This window comes from Thunnus maccoyii, chromosome 12 (genome assembly GCF_910596095.1).
Source record: "Thunnus maccoyii chromosome 12, fThuMac1.1, whole genome shotgun sequence".
NCBI classification, from domain to species: Eukaryota; Metazoa; Chordata; class Actinopteri; order Scombriformes; family Scombridae; genus Thunnus; species Thunnus maccoyii.
This window is the reverse complement of record NC_056544.1, coordinates 22,668,145-22,683,968: the sequence shown is the minus strand read 5'-3', so window position 1 is coordinate 22,683,968 and position 15,824 is coordinate 22,668,145. Positions and strand designations below refer to the sequence as shown.

At 38.8% G+C, this 15,824-nt stretch overlaps 1 protein-coding gene across 16 annotated transcripts in view; it reads right to left on the bottom strand.

Annotated features, from left to right (window-relative positions):
- LOC121908234 (receptor-type tyrosine-protein phosphatase mu-like) overlaps positions 1 to 15,824 on the bottom strand; it is a 170,466-nt gene that overhangs the window by 112,825 nt on the left and 41,817 nt on the right. For all 16 annotated transcript variants that reach the window (XR_006099196.1, XR_006099195.1, XR_006099194.1 and 13 more), the window contains exons 2-3: positions 15,407 to 15,529; positions 1,596 to 1,870 (exon numbers count right to left, since the gene is read on the bottom strand). Coding sequence is in view for 9 of the 16 variants with exons in the window: in XM_042428095.1 (XP_042284029.1) it covers positions 1,596 to 1,870; positions 15,407 to 15,529 (398 nt within the window). In the remaining 7 variants the exon portion in view is untranslated. The remainder of the gene's footprint in view (positions 1 to 1,595; positions 1,871 to 15,406; positions 15,530 to 15,824) is intronic.

Sequence of the window (15,824 nt, the reverse complement as noted above, 5' to 3'; positions counted from 1 at the left end):
GAGGACATTTGGGTTTTTCTCTCTCATTGGTGCACTACTGCATATCAGGATACGTAATGGGTTTTCATCTTATGCACAGGGTATATACAGTATTTTGAACAGTATTTGCAGGGCATATATAGATTATGCTTTTCATTTACTGACAATTATAGTGTTTTGTACAAGCTTCAGCAGTTTTGTAAATGTGTGACAATCTCAATTAAAAGTTTTAGGGATGACCTGCCACAAGAGTAATTATCAAAGGCTGAAAGGCTCATGATGACTAAAAGCCTTACCGGTAATTAAAAAATAATTTCCAAGTATCAGGTGGCTTCCCTTTGACAATTGCGTAGGTTACTATGCAATTAAAGATACCTATAATTAGCGCTATGTTGTTAATTAGTGACAATTTCAAGCATTGGTCTCTTTTCTTCACTGAGACTGGTGCTGAGATCATTAGCATCCTTGCATTTATCCATATTGTCAGTTTGGGCCTGGAACAGTTACAAACAGAGACAGACCTTCCACTGGGGTTTGAAAGGCAACAGATGCTGGGAATTTCCCTGAACACATTGGAAAGCACATGCGTCATATTTTGGGTCTTATGCTCAGACTACTGTACATGCAGAAATTTCTTGAAACAAACAGCAAACAACATACCAGGATGTTAAACCGCCACTGAATTTCACATAGAATTCAAAAGCAACATGCAGCTTAGGGCGTACACTGCCTTATTGCATTGAAGCAGTAATGCAAGTCGAAGCGGTTCAAATTCATGGGGCAAAGCTGAGTGTCAAGTTTTCTTTTTTAATTTCAAAAGAGAGTCAAAGACAGTTGATGCTTACGCCTGTTACAGTCAGACTCCTTCAATCTTGAGTGGCCATCCTGAAAACACCTGCCCAGACTGACTTGGCATTGTTATGTCACACAAAGGTCATCATCCTTTCGTCAGTGAGCAGCAACTATAAGTGTAGCTGCAGCACATTCTGTCTTTTTCAACTGTTGCCTTCCACCTCTTCATGTGCCTCTCATTAAAGCTCCTATCTTGCATTCAGCAGTGAGAAACTCAGCGGTGTCCCTTGTTAACTAAGTTATCAGGGTGGATATGATGAGCAGGCAGGATGACTCCCCTCTGCTCCACTGTGGACCAGCCCTGCTAGGCCATAATGAAATAATTCACCAAGGGACCGTCTCCCATTGGGAGGTTAAGGGGTCTCTCTGCATCAATTAACATTTGGTGGACTCGTGGAACAAGCCCAGCGAAGACTAATAGCCAGGCAAGTGTGAAATCACCTTGCCCTGGCCAGCAGTCATGTGCACTGGTAAGTGAAAATGAGTTTTCAGAAATGGAAAAAGAGAACTGGCTCAGATGGAAGGAGAGAGAACAGATTACCATGGATACTGAGGTAGCACGAGAAATCAATAATCTTAGGTGTTTTGAATGGGCTATTGTGCGATTGTTTGGGCCTTCTCAAATAATAAATTTGTCTTGCTCCACCCAGTGAACAGGCTTTAATGACTTTGGCTGAACAATAAAGGCTGCTTACAATGAGCAACCTAGTTTTCTGTTGAAACATTATGCAAAAGAGAGCTAGGATCAGACTACATTTCCTCACCTGGTAGAAGTTGGGCCAGTAGGTGCTGATGGCCAGCTCTACCTGTCCCCAGGAACGAGAGGCTGGACCTGACACGTTCCAAACAGGCATCCCCATGGGGCTGTTGTTTTCTTTGATATAGACATTTAGGTGGCCTGGGTGGCTGTTGTCTCTGCCTCCGATATAGTAGTGGAAAATAACACAGTGGGTGTCATTCTCCTTCAGCTGGGGTGTCAGCAGTAAGGCCTTCTGCCCTGCAAAGCGTCCCGATGTGTTCACCATCAGGAAGGCTGAACCTGCAACATGGAGGACATTTTTATGTCGTTAGTTGATATGATTATTTATCAGGCTCTGGGTAAAACAAATTATTGCTGCATTTTGTTTTAACCTGCTAGGAGTAATAGAGGCACTGCAGGTTTTATTCCTATCATCAGTTTAAGCAGTACGTATTTGTAGTAAAACATCCTGCCATAATCATTCAGTGTATTGTCCTACACTATAGGTGTGTTGAAATAAACTAGAAAACCTATTTGAGTTTTTTGGGGGGTTTTTTTCCATTTTTTTTCTCATCATTGCCATATGATGTATGCGAAAACACCAGCAGGTATTGTTTTCCATGTAATCCCAGACACTGCATCATTACAATTTGCTATCTGTCGATGTAAGGATACACAACTGCCCTGTTTCACCAGCTTATTCTTCAATAATACTCCAAATAACAAAATTTCTCCAAACTAACCCAACCAAACGTGGTATCGTGGGAATAAGAAAATCACATGATGTATCTTTAAAGTAAGATGCCAAAAGCTAATGTGGTATTCAGTGAGTACTAAAATACCTTGAGAACTTGAATAAGACCTGCAATATTATGTATTTATTTTTATGTATGTATTTCACCCTGTTTTGTCTCTGGAAACTTAACTAACTTTGATCTGTTGGTTTTTAGAGGCAGGTGGTTGACAGAACAGAGAGATCTCATAGACAATTATGAGAGATTCTTTACTTATTTATTTATAATTACAGATTATTACTGGCAAGGTCCTGAGGTTTATATATATAGGTTTAATAGACCCTTTTCACTGTAGACATTTTTACTTGTCAAAACAGGAAAAGTGCAGGTGGAATTAATAATATTAACCATGGCTGCACTCCATTTAGACGAGCCAGTTCCAGTTGCTGGTATTGTGCATAATCAGTGATTGACATGGCTTACTGGTACATCTAATGGAATGGAGCCATCATTAGCATTATTACTTACATCTGTGCTGCTTTGGAAACTCAAAATATCTGTTGTGAAAAGGGTCTGCAGAAAGCAGGTAGATGAGACCTTTCACATTAGCACCTAACCAGACCACACCAACTGAGCGTATAATATTACCCACACTACAGACAAAGCACAAATCTTCTGAGAAAACATAGCATGATCAGCACATTTAGCAGATCAGCAGCAGCAAGTGAACTGTTGTGTCGACACAGGAGGTGTTCAGGTACATGGTTGAGCGTAGGGCACCCGCGTTTTGGAAGCGGTCAGAGCCCAATACACAATGACTGTAGTTACGTGCATAAAACAAAGGAAAGACTTTCCACGGGCAGTTCAAAACCAGCTTGTCTCATATGCTCTGAGACTGTGGCGATTGTGAAGCGCCACTACAGACAGAGCACAAATCTTTGGAGTAAACATATCCACTCAAATCTGACCTGAAGGTACAGAAAATACATACATTATTTACCATTAGATGACTTATTATTTATAACATCTGTGTATAACAGAATGTTAGTTTCTTTCATGTTGTTGGCTTATATGCTCATTCACATCAACTGTAGGCTATTAATTTTTCTATGCATTGCAGCAGCAATACCTGGAGCCAAGCAGCCGGCCCGTTCAAAACAGGCACATTTTGAATGGGCTCTGCACTAGTAAGTTAAAATTTATTTGCCAAGTTGTTTAAATTAAAGGGGTGTTATATGGTGAAAATGTTTTGTTCGGAAATATTTATACTCCTGATGTCCAAAATGAGGATTTTTTTGTTATACTATTTAGTCAACTTGCTGCAACAGACTGCTCCAATATTATAACAGGAAGTGATTTTAATTGTAGTTTGTGTCCCATATTGAGTAGATTTCTACCCCCAAAATATCCAATCCAAAAATGCAAGCACAGTCGCAAACATTACTGAGGAATTTGATCTTCTGGATGTTTGGAGGTATTTAAATCCTATGTCAAAAAGCTACACATTGCAGTCTCAGCCTCATTTATCAGCATCACGCATCGACTATATATTTGTATCAAGATGTTTAACCCGTTTAATAGAGCGTTCAGATATACAGGCCATGTTGCTCTTTCAGACCATGCTCCTGTTACTGTGTTAATACAACCTCTTAGACCTATTGAACGCTCATTCTCTTGGAAGATGAATACACGATTATTCTTAGATAACAACTTTATAAACTCTTGAAAGAACAAACAGACCTATTTTTAAAATTTAATGACAAAGATGAGATTGACCCAAGAATTGTGTGGGATGCATATAAAGCTTATATGAGAGGAGTGATTATTTCATATACAAGCCAAAAAAAAAGAGCTGAACAAATTGACATTGAAAAGAAAATAACACAGAAGAAAATTATTATATAACAAAATCAGATGATGTTTTAACTGAGCTAAAGGCAACCAGAATAGAGTTGAATAATCTGACATTGAGAAAAGCAGAAAAGGATATTCTATTTTCTAAACAAAGACTGTTTGGATTTGGCAACAAACCAAACCACCTGTTGGCACACTTGACAAGGAATACCCCTGTAAAATCTTATGTTTCAATTATTATAGAGGGTGAGAATAATCAACACTAAATGAATAACCATCAGATTAATGTTAGATTTAAAAGGTTCTGTGAGAAATTATATAGCTCAGAAATTGACCATAAACTCAAGGAAGGACTCTTCTTAAACAATTTAACTATTCCACAGATATCAGGATTACAAAGCTAATCTATTAGAAAGCTCCATTTCTCTATTAGAGATAGATACAGCTAGTATATCCTTTCTCCAATCAGGGAAATCTCCAGGGTCAGACAGATTTCCAGTTGAGATTTTTAAAGTATTGAAAGGCAACATTAATAAAGAGTTCTGAATAAATCCATTGAGGATTCAAAACTCCCAGAATCAATGTATATGGCTAATATAACGCTAATACTAAAGACCTAGCAGCGAAACGGTCCAGCTGATGACCCCAGTGAAGCGTTTACCCCTACCACCACTCAAAGAATGATTGCCGATTACAATACAGGATTGTACACCAAGTCCTATTAACTCAACAGTAAGTATACAACAGGAGCTTCTCCAATTGGTCCCAAATGAAAAAAACTATTGGAACTACATTACCTTGTCTTTGGGAGAGCGAAAAATTCAATTATTCTGGAAGGCAATATGTAAATAAATTAGCGATAGGACAACAGCTGCTCCCCAGCCCACTTTTACGCCTACTAGGAAGTATACCAGATTCTCTGAAGGTACACAAAGAAACAGCTCAATTTCTCTTAATGTTGGATGGAAAGACTACAATGACGAAATTGGTTGGGGATGATTCTCTTTCTCTTCAGTTATGGAAATCTGATATCTGATGCTGTCTCTTTAGAGAAGGTGAGATACTGTATCATCTTTTCGTAAAAAGAAAATGAGAGAAGCCACTGAATCTTATAGGAATTACGTGCAGTTTGGCATGCAGATAATTGACTGAGCTGAGGGATTATTTTGTTCATGTACAACACCATTGTTAGTGCTTCGGTGCTCTGGTGACTTGATGAATGCTGTGCATCGTTTCCTGGACCAAATATGCAAATGCTCTGTGTATGGTACTGAGTTGTTTTTGTTTTTTTTCTTTTTGAGAATCAATAAAAAGATTGTTAAAAAAAAATCTATTTGCCAAGCAAGCCCCATTTAGATTTTATCGCTTCAGTTCAATATTAAAGGTTTATCTAATTCTCTCCCCTCTTGCCAATAAAACACAATGAGAATTATTATATTGGCAAACTTTCAAGGAGATGCAGAACACATTCTATTTGTCACCATCCTATTTAGCTTGGCTTGGTAATGAGATGGCACAAATCGTAACAGCATTTGAGACACAGCCAAAAACATTCAGTTTAATGTTGAAATACATTTTTTGGAAGTGTGTTAATGATTGAAAAAAACATTTTGCTTAGAGGTGAGACATGTAGGCAAGAAGTGAGGCAAAGCTGAACCACAGTGGATGTGCATCTTTGTCATTAAATTTAACATCTGGTGATTCACTCAGATATGGTGTTAAAAAGGGTGAATAACGTCAACCAAATCAGCAGGCTTGGTCCCCGAGTGTGTCAGCCAAGCAGCCTCTCACAAAACCCTATTTGTTCCATCAACGACTCGAGCTTGCCCACTTGTCTTGTTGTGCTGCACTTGTAACGCTCACCAATTCCATCTGTCTCCAGCTTCAGATAACGAGTGGGGGTTCTGTCATGTTTACACAATGAAACAGGAGGAGAGGGAGCAGAGGAGGAGGAGGAGAAGCAGTGAGTTGTGATGACACAGAGTCAGCCTACCCGGCTTTGTTTGTCAGGTACAAGCAAGTTGTTGTTTTAAAGGATCTTAACATGTTTTGGGTCATGTAAGGATCATCTCTTATGAGGGGCTGTATAATAATAATAATAATAACAACTCGTAGTAACTCTGCCACATAAGTGAAGCCATGATCACAAACCACTGAAACCATGCTATACTGCTGGTGAACCTATGCATGTTGAGTGTTCATCATGTGGACTACAACTGGAATACAGAATATGTGGACTGGGCCAGAAAGTGTGCTAAATATCAATAATAACTGAGGTTTAAATTTGGTTGTGATCAATTGTCATTGTTCAATATAAGAGAACTTGACTGATTTTGTTTATAGTAATTTGGGCTATGTTATTCAATAATATATTATAGTAATTATGAAATGCAAATTTTAAAAAAAACATAGTTGAGCATGAAATATCATTATTTATCTTGGGAATCATATTTCAACAAAAAATCTTAAATCACTCAAGTTCCACTTGTTACATTTTACCAGAGCTTTCAACTACATCTGCCTAAGGAGATCTGGGCTGTAAACTCTGTTTTGTCTTTTAAATCCCTCTTAAAAACCCACTTTTTTAAAATTGATTTTCAGTGAATTCATTCATATTTTATGGCTTTTTTGTTTGTTTTAATCTCTTTGTGTTTTAAATGTGTTCCGTTTTTAATGTAAAGCACTTTGTAACTGTGTTTTATTGTTTAGCATTATTATTATTGTTGTTGTTGTTGTTGTTATCATCATCATCATCATCATCATCATCTCGAGGTCTTGGTCAAGGGATGTAGTTTGCTCAGTTGTCATGGAGATAGCTCAGTTGTCACCTTGTGACCTAAGAATGGAACTTCAGGACTATGGAACTATCTCCATGACAACTGAGAAAACTACATCTGCTGAGGAGGATGCTGTTGAAAGTGCTGTAAACAGCTCCCAAGTGGACCTTGAGTTAGGATATTTTTGTCAAATAAATAAAGAATTTAAATAAGTAGATAAGTGTAATCAGCCAAAAATCCCAATCAAGTGTCAATAATTAATTAATTAAGTATTAATAGTTATTTTAACCGCATGTGTGTACATGGCTTTCACTGGTGCACTTGTGTGGTGTCACTTGTATGTTTTTGTGGTTTCACTGAAGTGTATGAGGTGTGAAGTGTTAAAGTTTAAATGTGCTCTACAGGGCTCTTCATCATATCTTGCCGTGTTTACTGTAATAAAAGGCACTTTTTCCAAGTTGTGATTAGTTATTTATGATTGTGGCTTTTCTATGTTATGGATTTTCCAGCACAGCATGATCACTCTGGTATGATTCACTACTGTGAACAACATACTGTTGTTCTCCTGGAGCTTTTTTAATGTATTATTCACTTTCAGTTTGTCTCTGATTCAAGTGTTGAAGCTAATTATTTCTGAGGCTATGCAGGAAGTTGTGTAAGGTACATGTAGAAGGGCAGGAGGAGGATCGACTTTCAGACACTTGTTTGTCCAACCTCAGTCAGGTGGCTCTGTATGAGGGCTCTGAGGTCTCTTTAATAACATTCAGCCATCTGCTCAGGTGCCCAGGACATTTTTGTTTTTTCCCTTTGAAGCATCAGCAACCCTTGGTGTGATACGAACCAGCACTAATAATCAGTTGATGAATTGTTCAGTTGTAGCTCATGTTACAAAGACAAAGATGCTGGCACCACTGCTTTCCTCTATGATTAAAACAGGCTGTTTACTATTCATTTCAAACAGCCATATTGAGACAGTGTTGCACAGGAGATTTATGCACAGCAGTGCTCTTTGTTGGTAATTAGAGATGAAAATATCTGATCCCTCAAGCAGCATTTGTACATTTTTACTACCATGTTAATGAAAAATGTATAAAACAAAAGGTACACTGTGTAAGAAGTAACTTCTTATTTAATAAAGTTGAATGCAGTGGTCGTTAGAGAGGAAGACATTCTGTAATATTCACATTTGTATTTCTATCTAGGTAATTGTGCTCTAATATTATCAGGAAGATCACAGAACTCTAGCAATGAGACTGTGATATTTCTGTCACCAAATTTGAGACCCACCAATTGTCTTGATTTAGGTCAATGAACCCAAATACAACAAGGGGAAAAAGTCTTTCCCTCCCTCATTATTGACCACCATAAACATAAGTAAAAGTATCTCAAGTGACAGTGTACTGCCTCATAATGCTGTCATTGTCACTGTCTAACAGGAGTGAAGAAGATAACAGGAGAACACTGATTGTCATTCAGTTTCTATGCTCTTTGGGCCTAATGACCACATACTCTGCAGGACCTGCTGCACCATGACAAGCTAATTAGCCAGCAAGACTAAGAGCAAATTATAATGACACTGTGTTAGTGCTGTGCTAATGTGCTAGTGATGCACAAGGGTGTTTTCTCTCCTGCTCTCTTCCTCTTTCTATATCTCTTGTGCCTTAACAATGGCATGTTCAAGACCAATTAAAAATAGAGAGCTCTCTGCACACTCAAGGCCTGTCTCTGCAACTCCGTAAAGGCCAGGGCTCTGCTATTGTCTAAGGTATTCAGAGGAACAGATTTATTATTATTCCAATGTAGGCCACCTTCACCTTCCATTACAATGATGGCTGAACATGGAGAACATGGAGACTGGTATGAAAAATGAATTAGTAGAAGATGAAGTGTTCCTCCTGCAGATGCTACATACATTCATGTTGCTGTTCTTCAGAAATGAAGGGCACACTGCTGAAATAAAAATCTGTGACTTTCATTAAATTATAATCTTTTAGACGTTATTAACAAGGACCCTGTCCATGAACGAAGGCTGCTACACAAAAAAACATTAACCATCCACTGATTATCAGACAATTAATTGTCAGAAGCCATAAATGAGAAGGTGTCAAAAAATATGGTTAGATATGGTTGCAGCCAAAATTATATATTGGACAATTTCAGTGGATTTCTGTCATTAGTTATCTTTTTGAGACTATGAAAGAACAGCCAGAACTTTCTGATTGGCTGCTACAAAGCATTAAATTTATGTGGTATTTTCATTGAAAGTCAAACTGAGAAGTATAATAGTCAATAAACAAACCAAAGCCATTATGGCTGCAGATTTGTAAGTTGGATAACTGGTAGGTGTTGGTGAGGTTTTACAAGATCTACCAAGTGCCCTCTACTAGGATAAAGTCTTTCCAAGTGTAAACCCACAAATGTTCAGGTTCAACTGGACATTAAGTGATCCAAAATAACAGCCTTAGTGGTTTAATGGTATTATGAGCCATACAGAGAGAACCATGGACATACTCCAGTGGAAGGCTTCCATTAGGTTAATCCTTCGCCCTGTCAGCTCACTCACACTGGCAAGCCAGTTGGAAGTTGGTCACAGCTTGTGTCAGTCCATATGGGGAAAAAAAGTTCCTTTGGCTAAGGGAAGAAGCTGATAGAAAGCTGGTAATCACTAAATAACTGAATTACTTATGTAGCAACATAAAACACATTCTCATTTGATGGTTTCTAGCACCAAATGTCTTTCAATAAAATGTTTTTGGTGGCCATTTCTATCGAAGCAATGGGTCCTGCTCATTAAAGTCTATTCTTCTGAGCATAACTCCTCTGACATTATCCAGAGGAAACAGGCAAAAAGTGTAATGACTATAATCCGTTGAAAGACTAACATAGTGATATACACTATGAATTTCTGTTTTCATGAAGCAATCAAACTCAATTTAGAAATGATAGCTTTTTAGGATTACAACAAATCCTAATTTTAGCTTCATGTATTTAAAGTCTGTCTGTCTTTGCCATGAAGTGGAGATTCAGTGTTGGTGGAGAAGTAGACAGAGAACGGTGACTTGAGACAAATGTCAGATGAATCCTATTAACCCTTTTCTATTGCTCTCTTGCGTTCTTGTTTGACTATAGGAAGGAAAAACTACTACGGAAGACACTACTGCGAAAAGACTAACCAGTCATATGTAACTACAATTTTCCTTAAAGACATATGAATGTTCAAAAAACACTCTCACATAATAGCCAAATAGCTAAATAAAAAGCATTTCACAGTGGGGACAGTGAACATGATGTAGCAAAATACCCTGAGCTGGTTAAGTGGCTACATTTGTACATTTTCTTTTTTTTCACTCAGTTTTCTATTCTTAAAAAAGGTAGGAAAGTCTTCTTAATGTGAATATAGTCTGATATAATTTAGTTCACAGAAATAGGGTACTGTCTAATCCTAATCATCAAAGTCTATAGGTTGAAGGTATTTAGATTAATTATGAGTTGAGTGATGGTCTGAGCAGAGGATATAATTTGCAATAATGACTAGCGCTCATTATTTCTCCTCCATTCAGGTCCTGAACTCTGTGAAAATCATTATGTGGGGGAAATCAGAATGAAGGGGCGCTCTTTAAACCCAAACCCTCCAGGTCTCATTTGCTAATAAAATTCACAGAGGTCACTACCGCAGAAAAGCACGGCTGCCGCTTCGGAAATGTCAATGAAGACAGGGCTATTCTCACTGGCTGCCACCAATCAAAAATGCTCTCGCTGTGAGGGTTAGGCTGTTAATGTGAACAGCCGTGGCCTCCACTCAATTTTCCAGAACTTTTCCCTGTGTCCTTTGAAACATGAAAGGGGCCTGATAAAATAACGCTGAATAAGTTTGGGCTCTCCATATGACAGACCTGGCAGGCCTCTTTGACAGTGTCAAACAGATTCACCCAAAACCATCCATTATGCAAAACACGTTTCAGTCTTGTCATTTTAGTCAGGTGGAACAACTGACCCTTATTATGTTCCGTGGCAGCATCCTTTGTTGCTGCATGTCAATCAACAGCAATTCTTAATGGCTTAATATGTCATTTTAATATGCAGCACACACTATTGATGCTCCACTGCAATAAATGGGTCATATAATGGCCCATTTGTCTGATACAAACCCATTACACAACAGAGAGTGTTCACGTGAGCCACCTAGCTGCATCATTAGCCATAATTGTACATACCATGGACACTAATGGGAAAAGATACAGTATGCAAATATGTCCTCCATCACAACAGTGCAGTGTGCTGTCATAATCCTGTTTATAGTAATGGGTGAAATCCTGTTTGGTCAGACCATGGTACACTTCTTAACCCCACAAACATGCAAAATTGGAAATTGCAGTCTGTCATCCTCAGGAATTAATTCACGAATTGATCAGACGTCGTAATTTGCTGTTCTGGTTCGTCCCCTAATCATATAATGGGGTTTCTCCTTAACCTCACAACCTTGCCAACGCTGTGCAAGGTGTGATTTTTTACACAATGTTGTGAATGGCTCAAAAGCAATTAGCTTATTTTGACAACATGGCGCCCCTCCTTCCTCAACAGCAAATCCCATCTTTTGCTGATGTGATTTAAATTCTGATTAAATTTCTGACGTCCTTCAGTCAGTGGGTGTTCTCTCCTCTCATATTTTAAGTGGCTATCCTTCTCCTCTTTCATTTGAACAGCACATGCAGCATCGTAAACAACACTGGTTATCCAGGTGAGGTGGAGGGGCTGTGTCAATTCATTACCTCCTGATTGAAATGGTCAAAAAGGTAAACAGTTTGCCTTTTAAAATGTTCCGCCTTATCCATATGCAGCAGCCACGCACTAAGAAAGGCATCCTTCTGGGTTCAAGAGCGAGCTGCATTTGCATTAACCCATCATAAACCTGACAAGAAAGAACAAGAATGAGAGAAGATCACCTTTTGCCCTATGAAGAACTGTATTCTGCCAATCCTTCACTATTGTCTACGTGTCATTATCGACCAAGGGCGTGCTATCAAAACAAAGACCCTGTGCAAGAGTGAGACAAAAACATTCAATTCTTCTCTTGCAACATATTTAGAGCAGACATTAAGAATAAAACAATAAGTCATTTAGTTGGAGCTGCATTTGCTATTGTGCCTAGCATAATACAAAAACCCTAATTAATCTCAGTTAGAGGACCTTCTTTCTCCTCCTCCTCTTGCCATTATTCCCCAGAACGAGTCTCAGGGGAGAGCCAGGGAGTAGCAGCCTACTGCTGGCAACATCCATGACACCATCAGAGAGGAGGCAGTCTCTGCACCAGCTGGGGCTCACTAAAAACAGCTTCCTTCTTAATGGCATCTGGACAACCCCCCTCTCCCCCATAGCACCACCCTGCAAACTTCCACAGCAAGTCAGCTTCATCCATTCTTCTCTGAGACTAACGCACCACAGTAACCTAAAGCAACAGAGCGTAGGGTGGAAACTAGAGGGATCATTTTTTAAGACATGATACAATGTCTTTGATTCAAATATGGTCATTTTCTCTTCAAATAGTCCAAGTCAACGTCTGCTTCTGACAGAAGTGCATCCAGCTCCATTCTCCAAGGTTGAATGAGTATTGTCTTGGCTGAGATGGTTTTATTATCATTGTCCAGGATAGATGAGGATTGTTGGTTATTACACGAGTGACAGTGACAGTTCTGCCGGGGGTTTCTCCAGTTGGCTCAGGAGAGGGAACACACTATGGAGCGCCCAAGCAGACGTGCAGACATGCAGTGCCTCAAAACTGGGCTGAGCCACCCTAAAGAAGCCAAAGCATGCAATCAGAGCTGTGGGGAGGGATAAACAAGGCTACTCTCTGTCCAGACGTAGCAATTAGGTAGGGAGTGGATCGTTGTAAACAACCAAGAGTTTCAGGCACTATTCGTCTCATCTTCATGTGATCAGAGGGCTTGTTTTCCTTGTTGCATTTCATTTTCCTCTTCCATTTTGCTTTATTTTATTAACATGCTGGGATGGAATCAGGCCAGTTTGGTCTTTGGTTTGCTTTGCTGTTTGAAGAACTGATGTCTTGTCCAGCTTTTAATGTTGACAAGTTCTTCTAGACTCTTTTTCAGATTCTGCGAAATCATGGATTATGTTTTCTTATGTCCAGTGTTAACATTTAAACAATTGTCTCTTTATACAATATCCATGCATGACAATTACAGTATGGTTAAAGCTGGAAAGGACTATGGTCATGGCAGATGACCTATGGTTTGGTTGTGGATAGGGTAAGGCAACTAAAACACTTGCTTAAGCTTAGGGGAAAATCGTGTTCACGGTTAATAAAAGTTGAACGTTTTCTGCAGGTCTGTGACGGAATGTGAACTCTAGAAAATGTCAGATGTGCTACAGACTCATCTACCACCCCAACCCTCACACCCTTTACTTTCTGCCCGGCTACACAGAGGACACAACTTCCTGCACTGACACTGATTGTTGGCATTGGACATAAATAAAGGTTGTAATTGCATATATTCACAATTATATTAAGAATACCCATAGTTGTACAGAATCCGTCTATAACTAATATTAACAGTGTTACAGGTAGTAATGCCTTCTGTTTGGACCCTACTTCAATTCCATTTCCATCCCTGCACACCAGGTAGGATAACAATCTGTTCTGTGAGTATGATAAGGTCATTTTGCGAAGATTCATAAGTACAGGTTGAGAGTGAGACAGCAATCAGAGGTGAGATAGCTTTTCCACTAGTGTGGCTTTCACCTAAATGCATTTCTACCCATCAACCCCCTCTCCAGTAGCCCTAAAACAATTTCAACCGTCAAGTACACTACATTTCACATCCCTTTCAATGCGGTCAAAGAGGAGAGATTACAATTTCGCGCGGCAGGTTGAGTGCTCACACTGAGAAATGGAGAAAGAGCTGCAACCTGTTAATTACGCACAATTCAAGACACACGGGTAGAAAACAAGCCTATCTGAAGTGTACTCAGACTAGGAAGCACAATCAGGGACGCCTCTTAACCAGACATGGGATTTTAATCAGATATGTTAAATTTAGACCATGCGCGAGGTGTTAATTTGTAGGTCAAGGCTTTTCCAGATTTCGCTGTAACCTTTGCTCAGCCTCCATGTGTCCCGACATTAATCAATTGCGATGGAGAAAGTAGATGCTTCCCCCCTCCATAGAAGGTTATTTCTCCGGGGTGGTTCAACACACATCATCCTGATGTACACACAAACAGGTGTGGGCACTGGCTGCTTAAAATTAGTGAGGGCCTGCTAATTAATTCCCCCTCTGTCACTGACGGGGCCCAGTGCAATCTATCCGTGATGCAGCCTTTGTGAGATTAGTCGTCAGATAGGAGAGGAAAACAATATCCATTAGCTTGCAACGCTACCTTTGTTATAACATGAAAAAATGTCATTCCATTAGTCTAACTCCTTAGGTGCCTTCTGCTCAGTGTTGGTGATATCTCTGCATTTCAAATCAAATATATGCAATCAATGGAACGTTAAAGAGACAAATTGTGTGCGACAGACTTAAAATGCAGAGAAAGCATTTTAATGAATTTCAATATGCGGCTGCCAGAAAGACTTCTTTAATTAAAATGTATTTGAATATCAAATGTCGCTATAGTCTCAGTTCATGCGATTGTCCCAAAGATCCTGTGTGATAGATACTCATGTGGAGGAATGAAGAGGTTGTATGAACACCCCGCATTTGTAATAAAAGAGAAGTAAATAGTGTTGGAATTCTTGGAGACGATTGTGTAAATATTATTTTTATTATATTTTATGCTTTATTATAATATTCTATAGTAGTAGTATTAAATCTTATAGTATATTCCAGTTATAATCAGACTCACAGCCTAATCAGAAAAATGTCTTGTAAACACCTTAATTATCATTTGAACTGGCCATTCTGAGATAAATTTCCCTGCATTTCAAAACATGTCATTCATATGTTCTGTCAAATTAATTGCATGTTTAAGATAATCAGAATATTTCATATACAGATCACCCTTTTGAGCTTGTTAATATTTACTATTTTCAAGGACACTCTTAATCATCTTCTACAAAGTAAGTAAGGTGTATTGTATTCTGTTTTGGTTTTTTTCTAATTTCCCTTTTTGAAGCATGAAAAAAATAAACTTAATACAATCTTTATTTTTAGACAGCTTCATTTGAACTGTAAGTAATTAGCTCATGTAAATGCAGCCACTGTGTTTGTGTGTTTTTGTAATGATTTAATCTAATATGTTTTCATTCACTGGCTTGAGTACCTTTTTAACAAATGAGTTCTTCCTATTTAGAAAATAATATTCCTATATGTGAAATTAATCTTTAAGTGCAGAATACCACTTCTTATGGAAGACAGACATTCAAATGGCCAGGCTATTGCAATGAGGTATTCTCTGTATGGTGATGGGATCATCATTTCTCTTCTTCACCGAGCCAGTGTCGCCATCCTTACCTGAGGGCATCCATGGATCTGATGAAGACTTCTCTCTAGTATTGGCCTGCTCCCAGTCAAGGTCATCGTCTCTGCCTTGGCTGTATCCACATGCTGCCAGCGGCTTCTCAAAGTTACAATCGCCTGTGACAAAAGGAAGAAATTTATATGGTTATACAGTTTTTCCATTAACTTGGTGCTCAAATGAATGAATATATAAATTAAATTCGCCCTCTTTTTTCCCAGCGGTATTCATAATGCAATATGCCAGACAATGAGATGCATTTAAGTGAGACCGAGTGAAGGATTACTGTAGTAGGCGAGGCACAACATACATTACCATCATTAGCAACACGGCAGTCCAATTTCACAATGACAAGTATGAAGTGTCCAAACTCCATCATCGTTAGGCATTATGTTCCCAAACTGCACCACCATC